Source organism: Salmo salar, chromosome ssa03 (genome assembly GCF_905237065.1).
Source record: "Salmo salar chromosome ssa03, Ssal_v3.1, whole genome shotgun sequence".
In the NCBI taxonomy this organism is placed as follows: Eukaryota; Metazoa; Chordata; class Actinopteri; order Salmoniformes; family Salmonidae; genus Salmo; species Salmo salar.
In genome coordinates this window covers 104,525,987-104,541,137 of record NC_059444.1, presented here as the reverse complement: position 1 = coordinate 104,541,137, position 15,151 = coordinate 104,525,987, and the positions used below count along the sequence as shown (strand labels likewise).

The following is a 15,151-nucleotide window of genomic DNA, read 5'->3' as shown; positions in this document are numbered from 1 at the left end:
AAACAGTGGCACAAACTGCAATACGAAGAGTGTGTGAAACTGCGCGCTGCAGAAGCCCCAGCCGCAAGCCGTCGACAACCCGAAAAAAGCCCCGAAACAAAGCTCACTGCAAACTTCATTTTCCCGCAGTGTGCCTTTATGAAAAGAAAATTGGCAAGTGGTGTACTATAACTACAGCGGTGTCCTATCACATTGCTAAAGATATGGTCCCTGTTGCAACTGTGGAACAAGTCGGATTCAAAAAAGCTACTGAAAACTATGGACCCGAGATATGAGCTTCCCAACTACTTTACACGAGAAGCACTGCCACAAATGTCCACTGAAGTCAGGCAGAGCCTTGCTGACCGGCTCGCTAACGGGACCCATTTTGGCGTTGACCAGCGATATGTGGGTCGAGCAGGACAATGTGAGCCTTACATGAAGCGTGACATGTTCACTTCATTCAACGACTGGGGGAGATGAAAACAGCGTCGTGTCTCCAAAACAAGTTATTTCCCCCCAGGATCACACCGGTGAGCATATAGCTGAGGCCTCGCGGGGACGCAAGCTGGGAAACTCCAAGAAAAGCATCCGGTTGCTATAACAACCGCCAACGGGAGCGACGTGGTCAGAGCGGTGGAGCTGAACGATGAGGATGCAGTGCTTCGGTCAGACTACACTTGGCTATTGGGGAGTGCAGTGTTTTATTAAGGAGTATTCACATATTTTACTTTAAAGGAAAAACATATTAAAATATTAGTTTTTCATTATTTTCCTTTGTGTCTGTCTGCAACTTTTTTTGTTTTATGCTGCTGTCTTGGCCAAAAATTGATTAATAAAACACAAAACATAAAGTGCTAAAAGTAAAATCACTTACAATACAGGATGGTAGATTTCAGAACCATATTTATTAGGTTATTGGATAAGAATTAGTGATGCATTGATGTGTTTACCACTTTAATGTTACAGCTGGTAAAGGTGAGGTAATTATGACTTTAAAATGCTGGTTAGCCTGTTGATATCATCAAGGTAACATATTTAGTTATTATGATAGACTATAGTTTTTTCTCTGGATTGAAGAGCCAACTGCAAAGTAACTAGAAACTAATGTTGACACGTAGGTAGGCCTAAACATTGTGGAGTTTTTAGTGGAGTAGAAATATGAAGTAGCATTAAATACTAAGCATAAATACTAAGAACAACAACAAGAACGAAACATCAGTAAATGTACATACAGTATAGTCATCATTTATAAATTATATACAAATAATAATACATACAAATCACTTACAGGATTCAAATTCACAAAATAAATTAATATAATATTTGATATTTATGATTAGGACTGGCGTTGATTAAAAAAATAAACTATGAAACAAGAAAATATTAATGTAGAATATTTCTAAAGCTTGATTTTGGAAAGCACTTAGTTGTATGAGTGTGTTAAAGTGAAAACAGAGTCAAATTTCTCGCATAAGCACATTTGTTTAATCGTTTTTTTATGTTTCTGACAGGACATGGCATGAATGACAAGCGCGTCACCCGGGCCATTTCTCTGTGCAAGAGAATTGTAAGCTGTTTTTGGTACAGCTGGAAGAAAAGGAGACATCTTGCTGAAGTCCAGATTCAGCTGGGTCTGCCAAGTCACCAACTCATAACCGAGTCTGCCACACGCTGGGGATCAAGGCAGCAGATGATAGAGAGAGTCCTGGAGCAGGAAGGAGCACTGGCCAAAGTCCTGTCTAATGACAAAAAGACCAGGCACCTTGTCCCTACCTGGCAGGACTTAGAGGTCCTAGAAGCAGTCCAAAAGGTCCTGAAACCTCTCCAGGACTTTACCGATGCTTTGTCAGGTGAGGAGTACGTCACTCTATCATATGTAAAACCTGTGCTGCACCTTTTTAACGACAGTCTCCTGGCATGTGAAGAGGGTGATAGCGAGCTTTGCAAATCGATCAAGACCAGCATTGTTGAGTACCTCAACCGCAAGTATTCTGACCCAGCCACTACTGACCTATTGGAGATGGCTTCATTTGTGGATCCACGCTTCAGGGCCACCTATATCCCAAGTGAAAAAGTTGATGCATTGAAGCACAGAGCTGTCTTGGAGGTGGAGACGCTACTGGCTGATCAGAGCAGCTGTCAACCGCCTTACCTACGTGTGCCAACTGTGCCTGAGCCTGCAGATGGAGAAGCAGCAGTGGCACCAAAAGCTAAGACACTGGCAAGCTTCTTCAAGCAGCGCACAGCCACCACCACTGCGCCACCAACCAAGAGGGAGGCTATTGAAAATGAACTGTCAAGTTACTTGCAGTCAGCAAGTGTGGAGAGTGACACTGATCCCCTCAAGTGGTGGAAGGATCATGAAGTTGTCTTTCCAGCTCTGAGCCACCTGGCAAAAAAGTATCTCTTGGTACCAGCTACCAGTTCACCCTCCGAAAGGGTTTTCAGCTGCAGTGGCAATATCGTGACCTGCCACAGAGCATCTCTGAAGCCGGATGCCGTTGACAGGCTGGTGTTTCTCGCACAAAATCTTTAAACGAAGGAGGACACGCTTGTCTTCTAATGTCTACCTCAAGACAGCATTACTGTTTATCAAAGTAAAAAAGAGGGGGAAAATGTTTATTGAGTTGATAGTCTGTTTCTTGTGCAACTGGTTGAGGCTGTTCAGATAAGAAATTGAGTTAACCTGTTACGGCTAGGGGGCAGTATTTTCACGGCCGGATAAAAAAACGTACCCGATTTAATCTGATTATTACTCCTGCCCAGAAACTAGAATATGCATATAATTATTAGCTTTGGATAGAAAACACTCCAAAGTTTCTAAAACTGTTTGAATGGTGACTGTGAGTATAACAGAACTCATTTGGCAGGCCAAACCCTGAGAAGATTCTGTACAGGAAGTACCCTGTCTGACCATTTCTTGGCCTTCTTTGTCATCTCTATTCAAAACAAAGGATCTCTGCTGTTACGTGACACTTCCTACGGCTCCCATGGGATCTCAGAAGGCGGCAAAAAGCTGAATCGTGGCTTTGCAGGCTCTGGCTGAAAAACAGTAGCGCATTTGGATAGTGGCCGGTAACAGTACTATGAGACTCAGGCTCGTGCACGAGGGGATCCCATGCTTTTATTTTCTCTCTCTTTGTACGTACACACGCTTTCCCGGTCGGAATATTATCGCTTTTTTACGAGAAAAATGGCATAAACATTGATTTTAAACAGAGGTTGACATGCTTCGAATGGAATATTTAGAAATCTTTTGTCACGAAATGCGCCGGGCGCGTGACCCTTATTTACCATTCGGATAGTGTCTTGAACGCACGAACAAAACGCCACTGTTTGGATATAACTATGGATTATTTTGAACCAAACCAACATTTGTTATTGAAGTAGCAGTCCTGGGAGTGCATTCTGACGAAGAACAGCAAAGGTAATCAAACTTTACTTACTTACTAGGGTTTGTCATATTTTATTATTTTGTAATGTTCGTTATTTGCATCTGTGGATTTGTTAGAAAGGAGAAGAAATCTGTAATTTGATTTTAATAAGCCATTTAAAGTTGTCAAACTAAAAAAAAGTTGACTTTTCTCATAAATATATATAATATTTATTTCAGAAAAGATAGGCCTATTTTATTTTATAGGCTATTTTTGTTTAAGATATTTTTATTTATTTAAATGTGCACCTTATGGAGCTTTGATTTCAAAAAGGTCGTCCTGTTGTTCTACAGTGTTTATGTTTACATGTTGTTGTTATTTGAACAGCTGGGGCCTGTTGCACAAAACTAGGATAAGGGATTAAGCCAGGATATCTTGGTGATCCTGGCTCAATTGATCCGTAATCCGGTTGCACTAAAGATGGATAGGGGGCAGAAGGATATGTTATGGTATAAATTACCATGGAGATTTATTCTGTGGAGCTAGCCTGCTCCAGACCAGGCTAAATTCCAGGATCTATTTAATCTCATCCCTAATGTCAGTCAGCAGTCACCACAAATGGAAACCAATAGTTATTTCACTGCTCACTATACATTGTTATCACATAACTAGACCCACTGTCATTATTTAAACGTTTGTGATCATTAATTTCAATGATTTTGGATAAAAAAAATTTTTTAGATTATGTTGCTATCATTAGATAATTTACAGTTTCCCATAGACTATAAGGCTATATATAAAATGATAGAATATTAGGGCCACAGAGGGGAAAAAAACACAAGTAATAATATTGTAACCGGTTGTTTTAAAGGAGGACAGTTGTTAAAATGACAGATGTGGGGCATTTCGTGAAATTGTACTTCAGTATGGTTTCATAAACAAAGACATGCTGATGTGCCAGAATATTAAGTATCACATTGTCATAAGTATCAAAACTGTAAAAACAATATGTAGCTTTTCTGCAGAAAGAACCAGCCTCATAAATGTATGACTTTATCCTTTTTCTTCAGTGTGGCCCTAGTACTCTGTCATATAAACAAATACACATTCCATATGAATATAAAAAACACAATGTGTAACATTATGTTCCTTTATTGAATAAGGACAAAACAAAGCAGGTAAACCATCAGCTCCTTTCGAAACTGAAGTCACAGTGACTACAAGATGGAAAGCACAGAATCCAAGCATATTATACAAAATGATACATACACATTCAAAGGTCTGTATATAACACACCCTGCATGTCTGCACACTAAAATAAATGCAGGACAAATCCATACACATCAACTGAACAGACAAATGAATGGATGCAGTAGCCTCCCTGCAGCCTTGTATTACACACAGTATACCGCACAAACATCATAAGAGGCCAAATTCGTAAAAAAACGAACCCAAAAAAACCCAATTCCTCTGCCACCGCAGGACATATTTAACCAAAATTGAAAGCACACATACTAACTAAAATAATTCAACACATATTGGTCCCTCAGCAGCCGACCACTGTCGTCATCAGGGAAGATTGCCGGATTGTCCCAGTCCATGGCTGGTGGCACTCTGGGGGCCCTCTCCTTCCTCAGGCAGGCCACATTGTGGAGGACAGCACAAGCCACAGTAATATCACATGCCCTAACAGGGCTGACCCTTAATTTGTGAAGGCAGTGAAAGCGTGCCTTCAGGAGGCCAAAGGTCATTTCAACTCTGGCCCTGGTCCTGGCATGGGCATGGTTGTAGGCCTGCTGTGCTTCCTGGGGGTCTGTGAAAGGTGTCAGGAGAAAAGGCTGGCAGCCATACCCCCTGTCTCCCAGCAGCACACCAGAGAATTCACCTGTCAACACAAAATCTCATCATTACTACCTCATAAACACAGTGATATTCTTGACACAGCCATGATGGTTATAAATAGGGGTTGTGTGGCTTACCTTGTGATAGGCACTGATAGATTTCAGAGGCCCGAAAGATTCTGGAGTCATGGACTGAGCCAGGCCATTTTGCCACAACATTGCTGATCACACAGTCAGCATTGCAGACCATCTGAAATCATAAGATGAGGAATATTACACCAATCAATGCACATCACTGGCAATGCAGAGTGTTCGTCAATGGACAATATCAAAAAGTTATGTTCACCTGAACATTAATGCTGTGAAAGGATTTCCTATTCACAAAATCGGCCTCATGGGCACCTGAGGGGGCTTTTATCCTTATGTGTGTGCAGTCCACTGCACCAATGACATTGGGGAAACCTGTCACACAAAGTAATGAGTATCCTACTATGTGTTAACAGTTGTCCTGTAATTTGTAGATCCTCTTACCTGCAATCCTATAGAACTCCTCTTTGATGTCACAGAGTCTTCTGTGGCCAGGGAAGGAGATGAAGACATCTGCTAATGCTTTGATAGCCAGACACACACTCCTTATTGTGCGGCAAATTGTGGCCTTGTTCAGCTGTTCTGCATCCCCCACTGAGTACAGGAAGGCTCCACTAGAAAAAAAGCGCAAGGCCACACAAACCATTTGCTCCACACTCAGTGCATGGCTCCGTGCAGTGCGGTGCTTAATCCTGGGACCCAGTAGTCTGCATAGATACCTGATGCCATCTGCAGAAAACCTGTATCTTTCATATAGATGGTCATCAGGGAAGGCCAGTGGGTCCAACCGGTCCCTGAAGACCCTTTCTCGCCTGAAGGCTCTCCTCAGCACAAGTGCTTCTTCATCCACCACATCTCGCACGAATGGGCATGCCATTGTCAGAGCAGAAAGGAACACACAATTTTGGGCCTTCATATAGGCTAGTGGCCACACCTGGTGCTGGGGGTGGGCAAAAGAGGGCGATGCCTTATAACGATGACTTGGTTGTACTGATTGCTGGGAAAATAAAAAAACCTTAGAAAGATGCCACCGTCCTGTGTGCTCACAATAAGAGCTCATATGTCATGGCTCACTTGACTTTACGAGAATATACCTAATTTTTATTTTGAGCTGTGTCATCTTCTTGGAGCTGGGGAGGAAAGAAAAATAATGATTAATACATTTGTGTTACAGTTAGCATACAGTGTACATTGAAGGCATATCTCACCTCCCTCTCAAGTTTTTTTATTTCAAGGTCCAGTTTCCTAATTGTCCTCTTTTTTATTTCGGACTCCAGTGCAAGATTTTCCATCTTTTTCTTCTTGTACTGAATGTCTATGTCTGCCAGTTCTATTTGGCGCCGGAGGTGGTTGCCATACAACTTTCTGATAGCTTGTGAGCTCTGTGAACACAATACAATTAGCGCAGCTGGAATTTGGCAGGATGTGGTGTCCTTTTATTAATACGCACTATGTTGCCAGGCTGGTTTTCCCACTGTATAGCATCTGGGTCCTGTAAAAGAAATTAGATTTTTTGATTTTGATGAGGACTCCTCACCATTGTAGAGTAAATAGTACTTTCACAGTCTTAACATGATACCTCATGCCTTCTGGAATCCAGAGAGATGGTCTCCTCCTCATCATCGTCTCCATCATGTGCTGTTGCTGCTGCACTGGGGCCTTCACCCTATCACATTTAATCGGATTCATATTGAAGCTAGTAGACAAGACATGCCAGGCCTTTGATGGAGTACTCACTGGATCAGCATCGTCTGGTGCTTGTGCTGGTGGCTCTAACAGGAACACAGTGCTGCCAGACACTGCAAGGCAATAGGTAAACCAAAGTCAGACAGTCCAAATTGATTCAATATGAATGTGGTTGTATCCCATGTAGAGATGGAAGGACATACCTTGAATGAAGCGGGTGGCATCTTGGGAGGAACCTATGCTCGTCTCTTTCCCCCAGGGATCCCCTCTAAGACGGGCCTGCCTTTATTTAGCTCCAAGGCCATGTCCTCTGCTGGGGTAAGGTCAGCCTTTGGTGACCCACCACCCGTGCCTTGTCTGTGGGTATTCTTTTTCACTGCTAAAACAGTACAGACAATGTGTGAGCAGGCACCTTCTGGGTACAATATATGCTTGTGCTTTGTTAAATATTAGTCAGGGACCATACCATTCTGCAGAATGTTCTTGTATTTGATTTTGACCTGCTGCCATGTCCGTTTTGGCCCGTTCATGTTTAATCTACACACACACACACACACATTTAATGGAGTCACACTGCAAAAAATTACTTGGTATTTTTGTGTTGTTTTCAGTAAAAAAATATCAAAAAATCTATCATAGCTTTATACAGTGTGATGGAGTTACTTTACACAATTTCACTCATATCTGCAGTGCATTTCAATTAAAAAATTTAACCGTTTCATAATTACAGTACAACTGCATTTTTGGAGATGTGAATTAAATATTTGAATTGTAATTGTGATGTTTCAGCGGAGCGGTGACTGTGTAATTGTGCACTACTTACGCATTCAGGCGGTCTGCAATACTTTGCCACGCTTTTTCTCTTTGCTTTATCACTGTGGCGGTGTTGCCTTTCTTCTTAATTATATATTTTACCTCCTCGTATGCCTCCATGAGGATTTGTGCTTCCGACGGGGAAAAGTACGCGGCTCTAGTTGCCATGGTAAATCAGTTAATCTGTGATCTGTGGCGGGGTCTATTTGAGTGAGCCGTGAGCGCGCACCTATCCAGGATTGGTTTCACCTGGCTTAATGAATCCGTGTCTGCTCATCCTGGCTTGGTCTTTGTGCAACCAATTAAGCCTGGACGCACATGTTTTGGCTTCATTGAGCTCAGCTGAGTCATTTATCCCGGATGTCTTAATTCTACTTTTGTGCAACAGGCCCCTGAGCATTTAATCTGAACCAGGTGAAGAGCCCTGTTTATTATTTATTCATTTGATTTTTCAACTGTTCACTGAAATAGCCGCTTTCAATAAAACTACTTGAGACATGTCATATCTGGCTTTGACTTTGACTTTGAACATTTGCTCTCACTTTGCAGAAAAAATATCAGGATATATATCTTATATCGATATTCAGCCTAAATATATCACACACAGGAATACACACTCTGAGCCTGCACTTGCATGTTTTGCTCACCTCATTCTTTAAAAAAAAAATAGGTTTGAGTTGTGGTATCCACTCAGATTAAAGGTGGGTTCATCTGCTCTGTTCCCCAAGTGTGGTCTCCCTGAGATCCCAAGTTAGAGGGATCCCTCGTGCACCATTTACCCAGGTCGTCAGGAGCCAGGTCATTTACCCAGGTCGTCAGGAGCCAGGTCATTTACCCAGGTCATCAGGAGCCAGGTCATTTACCCAGGTCGTCAGGTCATTTACCCAGGTCGTCAGGAGCCAGGTCATTTACCCAGGTCGTCAGGTCATTTACCCAGGTCATCAGGAGCCAGGTCATTTACCCAGGTTGTCAGGAGCCAGGTCATTTACCCAGGTCATCAGGAGCCAGGTCATTTACCCAGGTCGCCAGGAGCCAGGTCATTTACCCAGGTCATCAGGAGCGAGCTTTTACCCAGGTCGTCAGGAGCCAGGTCATTTACCCAGGTCATCAGGAGCCAGGTCATTTACCCAGGTCATCAGGAGCCAGGTCATTTACCCAGGTCATCAGGAGCCAGGTCATTTACCCAGGTCGTCAGGAGCCAGGTCATTTACCCAGGTCATCAGGAGCCAGGTCATTTACCCAGGTCGTCAGGTCATTTACCCAGGTCATCAGGAGCCAGGTCATTTACCCAGGTCGTCAGGTCATTTACCCAGGTCGTCAGGAGCCAGGTCATTTACCCAGGTTGTCAGGAGCCAGGTCATTTACCCAGGTCATCAGGAGCCAGGTCATTTACCCAGGTCGTCAGGAGCCAGGTCATTTACCCAGGTCATCAGGAGCCAGGTCATTTACCCAGGTCATCAGGAGCCAGGTCATTTCCCCAGGTCATCAGGAGCCAGGTCATTTACCCAGGTCGTCAGGAGCCAGGTCATTTACCCAGGTTGTCAGGTCATTTACCCAGGTCATCAGGAGCCAGGTCATTTACCCAGGTCGTCAGGTCATTTACCCAGGTCGTCAGGAGCCAGGTCATTTACCCAGGTCGTCAGGTCATTTACCCAGGTTGTCAGGAGCCAGGTCATTTACCCAGGTCATCAGGAGCCATGTCATTTACCCAAGTCGTCAGGAGCCAGGTCATTTACCCAGGTCATCAGGAGCCAGGTCATTTACCCAGGTCATCAGGAGCCAGGTCATTTACCCAGGTCATCAGGAGCCAGGTCATTTACCCAGGTCATCAGGAGCCAGGTCATTTACCCAGGTCATCAGGAGCCAGGTCATTAGGTCATTTACCCAGGTCGTCAGGAGCCAGGTCATTTACCCAGGTCGTCAGGAGCCAGGTCATTTACCCAGGTCGTCAGGAGTCAGGTCATTTACCCAGGTCATCAGGTCATTTACCAGGTCGTCAGGAGTCAGGTCCTTTACCCAGGTCGTCAGGAGCCAAGTGAAGATTCACATCCCCATTGCCAAATGTGGTGGTTCATTTCTTTAATATCAATTGAGGAGACAAACTTATCACACAAGTCAGAGTTATTCTTAAACTAAATATTTATTCACTTATAAGGGAGCAGGTCAATATAACGTACACATATAAAGTGAATCAATTGAGTGCCCTACAATAATGATGGCTGGTGGACCCACGGGACAAAAGTACAAAGGTCTTTTATAGCCCTTTCAACCTACATGATGAACAACAGATGTATAGAACGGGTCACAAGGTTAAGATTTGTATGAAAGATACTTATAATTCTCAGCAGACAGTATCTGCTGTAAAAACAGTACTCTTTGTGTAGAGACCAGGGTCTGGCCCTGGGGTCATCTCTCCCTGGTACCATATAGAACAGAAACATTAACTCATGCTCTGGAATGCGGTCTCTTTAGGTTTTATCACCCAAAAGACATTGTAAATCTCCTGTCAGTGTTTTCTCCCAGAGGCCCATCCTCAGTAGAACACAGACACAATAGTTCTAAGAACCCTCTATTCTGTTGCATAAAACAACCATTTGATGCAATAAAAGTATTATAACAATGTTGCAGTTTTGCTCTCTCAGTGTCCACTGAAAGTTGACTAGTAACAACAACTGGGACCTAAAAGACACCCACCATGAGACCCACTAAATCTGCCCAAGAAGAGGAAAACAAAAGAAAAACCCACACCAAACTTAAAGACAGGAAGCAAACCAAAAAGGTGGAGCAACTAAAGGTGTTGACTCTCCACATGTATCAAGACAACTGGTGCACTGGGCCAGACACTCTTAAATAGAACCTGGACCAGCTCAGGTGAAACACCTTCCCACTAACGAGATGGACAAGCCAGCACAGGTGTAACACATACTGACTAACGAGGTGACACCAATCAGTGCGCCCAACGAGCTAACGAGCTAGACGTGCTGACGGAGCTAGACGGGCTAACGAGCTAGACGAGCTAAAGTCCAATCTCAAAACATAAATGGAAAAACCAAAGCCTGTAACACCTTCCCCCTTAAGACAACAAATATATCCTACATTTCTTTAGGACAAGTTTGCCTACCACCAACAGAAAACAACTTCCATTTCACATTATAATCAACTACAATGCTTCACCTTCACCAATATAAACATGGGGTCTACTGGCTGTCAACAATTAAAAACAAGAAAAAACACGTATTTCTAAATAATAATATACAATAGTATCTTTTGTCCTTTTTCTTTCCATAGAATCCTTCCTAAAACTCACTAGCTTCTAGAACTCTCGTCTTCCTAAAACTCACTAGCTTCTAGAACTCTCGTCTTCCTAAAACTCACTAGCTTCTAGAACTCTCGTCTTCCTAAAACTCACTAGCTTCTAGAACTCTCGTCACCTTGGAACGAGCCCAAACAAAACTCATCTCCAATACGGAAAAACGTGCAGTCAAAATAAATTGTGATCCATGGCAACGCACTGGCTAAACGCAAAACACTCAACTTTTTGACTGCCCACCCTTGAGACAATCAGCAACCAAGTTGTCCTCACCACTGACATGTCTGATTTCAAGAGGAAACTCCTGCAATATCCATAGTAACTTTCCACCTCACTGCAGAGCTTCTCTCTCTTTTCAGGGTTCACTAGATAGGCATGTTGTTGGATCGGGGCCCAGTCCCCAATGTCATGCTCTAGTACATTTGGGTTGGCACATCTGAGAATGATTCCTGATATTCTAAAAGCAGGATAACAATGTCAATATAATTGTACCCAAAACTTGTCAGTTGGTTGCATGAATAAGTATTACATGAATTGTAAATATGAAATATCAAAACCAAATGTACACCCCTTTGTTAATACATATTGACAATAATGAACCTAATGGTGAGGCATAAATAATTAAAAAAATCTGATTTTGTCAGGCTGAATGTTTTACATTTTTTACATTTTACATTTTAGTCATTTAGCAGACGCTCTTATCCAGAGCGACGTACAGTAGTGAATGCATATATTTCATTAAAAAAAAAATTGTACTTTTTTATTTTATTTTTTTATAAATATGAGGTGATTTGAGTCATGCTTCTTCAGTAGTGGAATAAAGACAATTAGCACTTGAATGTTGTAAATAAATACTGGAGTGATGTAGGATTGTTAATAAAATTGATTATAGACCAATTTATTATACTGCGTCCATGTGTATAGGCTGCAAGTACGTTGAAATGAAGCTGTTTTCAAGTCATTGAAAAAACGACCAGAAAAGACCTCTTTTCAACTTTCACTTTCAACTACAACGAACATATATTGGATGTCGGGCATAGTCTTATTTTCAACGTCTTTTCAATGACATGTTGCTAGGTGGGATATCCCCAATGTCAAAACACAGTTTTAACGTGTCCAAATCAATAACCAATAAGCAGAAACAGTTGGTGATATATTGAAAACCTAAACATTTCGAAGTGTTGCATTTTGATTCAAGTGGGTCACCAACATGGTAAGTGTAATACATTTTTTTTGTCACTTTTTGTTAAATCTCATAAATAGTAACTCTTCCATTTCAGAGCCTGGATTTTCCCCCTGAGGCTAATATCCATATCATGTTGAAATCAATAGAACAGGGGACAAACGTTTAGGGTTCTACATTGTGACATCATTAAAATACACCTACTACAATGATAAAACATTCTACATTGTGACATTATTTCATTGATATCATGGAACAACTCCTTCATGTATTTTCTGATGTTTGATCAGAGATCTTTTATCAAAGTATCTCTTGTCACACTGATCACAGCCATAAGGTTTCTCTCCTGTGTGTGTTCTCTGGTGTTTAGTCAGACTGCTAGATGTAGTAAAACTCTTCCCACATTGATCACAGCTAAAAGGTTTCTCTCCTGTGTGTGTTCTATGGTGTCTCTTCAGATGGCTAGAACGAAAAAAACTCTTCCCACATTGAGTACAGCTATATGGTTTCTCTCCTGTGTGTGTTCTATGGTGTACCTTCAGACTGCTAGAACAAAAAAAACTCTTCCCACATTGAGTACAGCTATATGGTTTCTCTCCTGTGTGTGTTCTATGGTGTATCTTCAGATGGCTAGAACGAAAAAAACTCTTCCCACATTGAGTACAGCTATATGATTTCTCTCGTATCTTTCCTGTGTGTGTTCTATGGTGTACCTTCAGACTGCTAGAACAAAAAAAACTCTTCCCACATTGAGTACAGCTATATGGTTTCTCTCGTTTCTCTCCTGTGTGCGTTCTCTGATGTGATATCAGGCTTCTTGACTGGGTATAACTCTTTCCACATTGATTACAGCTAAAAGATTTCTCTCCTGTGTGTGTTTTCTGGTGTCTCTTCAGACAGCTAGAACGAAAAAAACTCTTCCCACATTGAGTACAGCTAAAAGGTTTCTCTCCTGTGTGTGTTCTCTGATGTGCTGTCAGGCTACCTAACAGGGTATAACTCCTTCCACATTGATTACAGCTAAAAGGTTTCTCTCCTGTGTGTGTTCTCTGATGTGATATCAGGCTACCTGACTGGGTAAAACTCTTCCCACATTGATTACAGCTAAAAGGTTTCTCTCCTGTGTGTGTTCTCTGATGTGATATCAGGTTTCTTGACTGGGTAAAACTCTTCCCACATTGATTACAGCTAAAAGGTTTCTCTCCTGTGTGTGTTTTCTGGTGTTTCTTCAGACAGCTAGAACGAAAAAAACGCTTCCCACATTGAGTACAGCTAAAAGGTTTCTCTCCTGTGTGTGTTCTCTGATGTGATTTCAGGCTACCTGACTCTCTATAACTCTTTCCACATTGATTACAGCTAAAAGCTTTCTCTCCTGTGTGTGTTATCTGGTGTCTCTTCAGACAGCTAGAATTAACAAAACTCTTCCCACACTGAGTACAGCTAAAAGGTTTCTCTCCTGTGTGTGTTCTCTGATGTGATATCAGGCTACCTGACAGGGCATAACTCTTCCCACATTGAGTACAGCCAAAAGGTTTCTCTTCAGTGTGAATTCTTTGATGTATTTTAAGTTTTACTGAGGAGTTGAATCTTTTCCCACAGTCAGAGCAGCAGTGAATTATCTTCCCTGTGGGTCTCTGCAGGTGTTTCTTGAGGAGTTCTGATCTGGAGAGACTCTTCTCTGCCTCTTCAGCATCATGAGGTTGTTGAGGCTCCCCAGAGGATCCACGATAGTCCCGTCTCTCTCCTGTGTGAACAACAAAGTCATACAGATGGTTAAATGCCCACAACAGCAGAAATCCACTGTTTATTTGAGGTAAAAAGGGATGACCAGAGAGTACCCATGAAGTTGTACAACATTTGACAAGACAGTCAAGACCTAAGCAGTGTGCCAGATGACCTTTGGCCTCCAATATAGGCCCCTTTCTGTGTTTGCTAAAATTGCAGCAATGCACACGCAATTTGGTTGTAGAAACTCCTCCATTCTAATGAGGAAACCACTAGTTATGGATGTAGTATATCTGGTAATGAGGAAACCACTAGTTATGGATGTAGTATATCTGGTAATGAGGAAACCACTAGTTATGGATGTAGTATATCTGCTAATGAGGAAACCACTAGTTATGGATGTAGTATATCTGGTAATGAGGAAACCACTAGTTATGGATGTAGTATATCTGGTAATGAGGAAACCACTAGTTATGGATGTAGTATATCTGGTAATGAGGAAACCACTAGTTATGGATGTAGTATATCTGCCTGGAGCAAAAATGGTGAGCGAAGATGATCGTTTTTTTCACAATGTATTCTGAATATTACAGCGCACTATCAGGACAAGATCAGGAGTGCTACTCAAGTAAACTCACATTAAGTTCTGTCTATTCACTAATTCAGCACTGTGGGGGAAAACTCAGGAGAGTTCTCATAGGCTGACAGCAAAAATAGCCTCCATTTACAGGTTGCATATGAGTGCATTTCACATTACTTTTGGATTATAATTGTAAAGCTCGTTTGAACCTCCTGCTTAATATGTTTGTGTTATTGTCGCAAATCAACTGCTTTACACTTAAAAAACACTTCAACCAGTAAAATGCTCTTTGGCTAGCTTTAACATCAGCCTGACAATGAGGGTTTGTACACTAAGTGTTTAACAAATTGGCCCATAACTTCACCTAACAATAACATAGACCTACTGTAGGACCCATAACTTTATCTAACAACGACATAGACGTAGGACTATAAATCATTTAATATTTCAGGTGAAACATGGACACTAAAATGTCTGTCGTGACGTTTCATAACCTGATCACCAGATAATTTTGTGAATAATCCTATTAGGCTACTCTGTAATGTGTTGTCATTCTAAATGTCCTGAATA

At 41.9% G+C, this 15,151-nt stretch overlaps 1 protein-coding gene across 1 annotated transcript; it reads right to left on the bottom strand.

Annotated features, from left to right (window-relative positions):
* Window positions 1-12,569: 12,569 nt before the first annotated feature.
* LOC123741877 (oocyte zinc finger protein XlCOF6-like) lies at window positions 12,570-14,999 on the bottom strand (the record flags this gene model as incomplete). Its single annotated transcript, XM_045716108.1, has 2 exons — window positions 14,992-14,999; window positions 12,570-13,842 (listed from the first exon to the last, which is right to left on the bottom strand). Coding segments are annotated over exons 1-2 (1,281 nt in total), but the record flags the coding sequence as incomplete, so codon positions are not given.
* Between the last annotated feature and the right edge of the window lie 152 nt (window positions 15,000-15,151).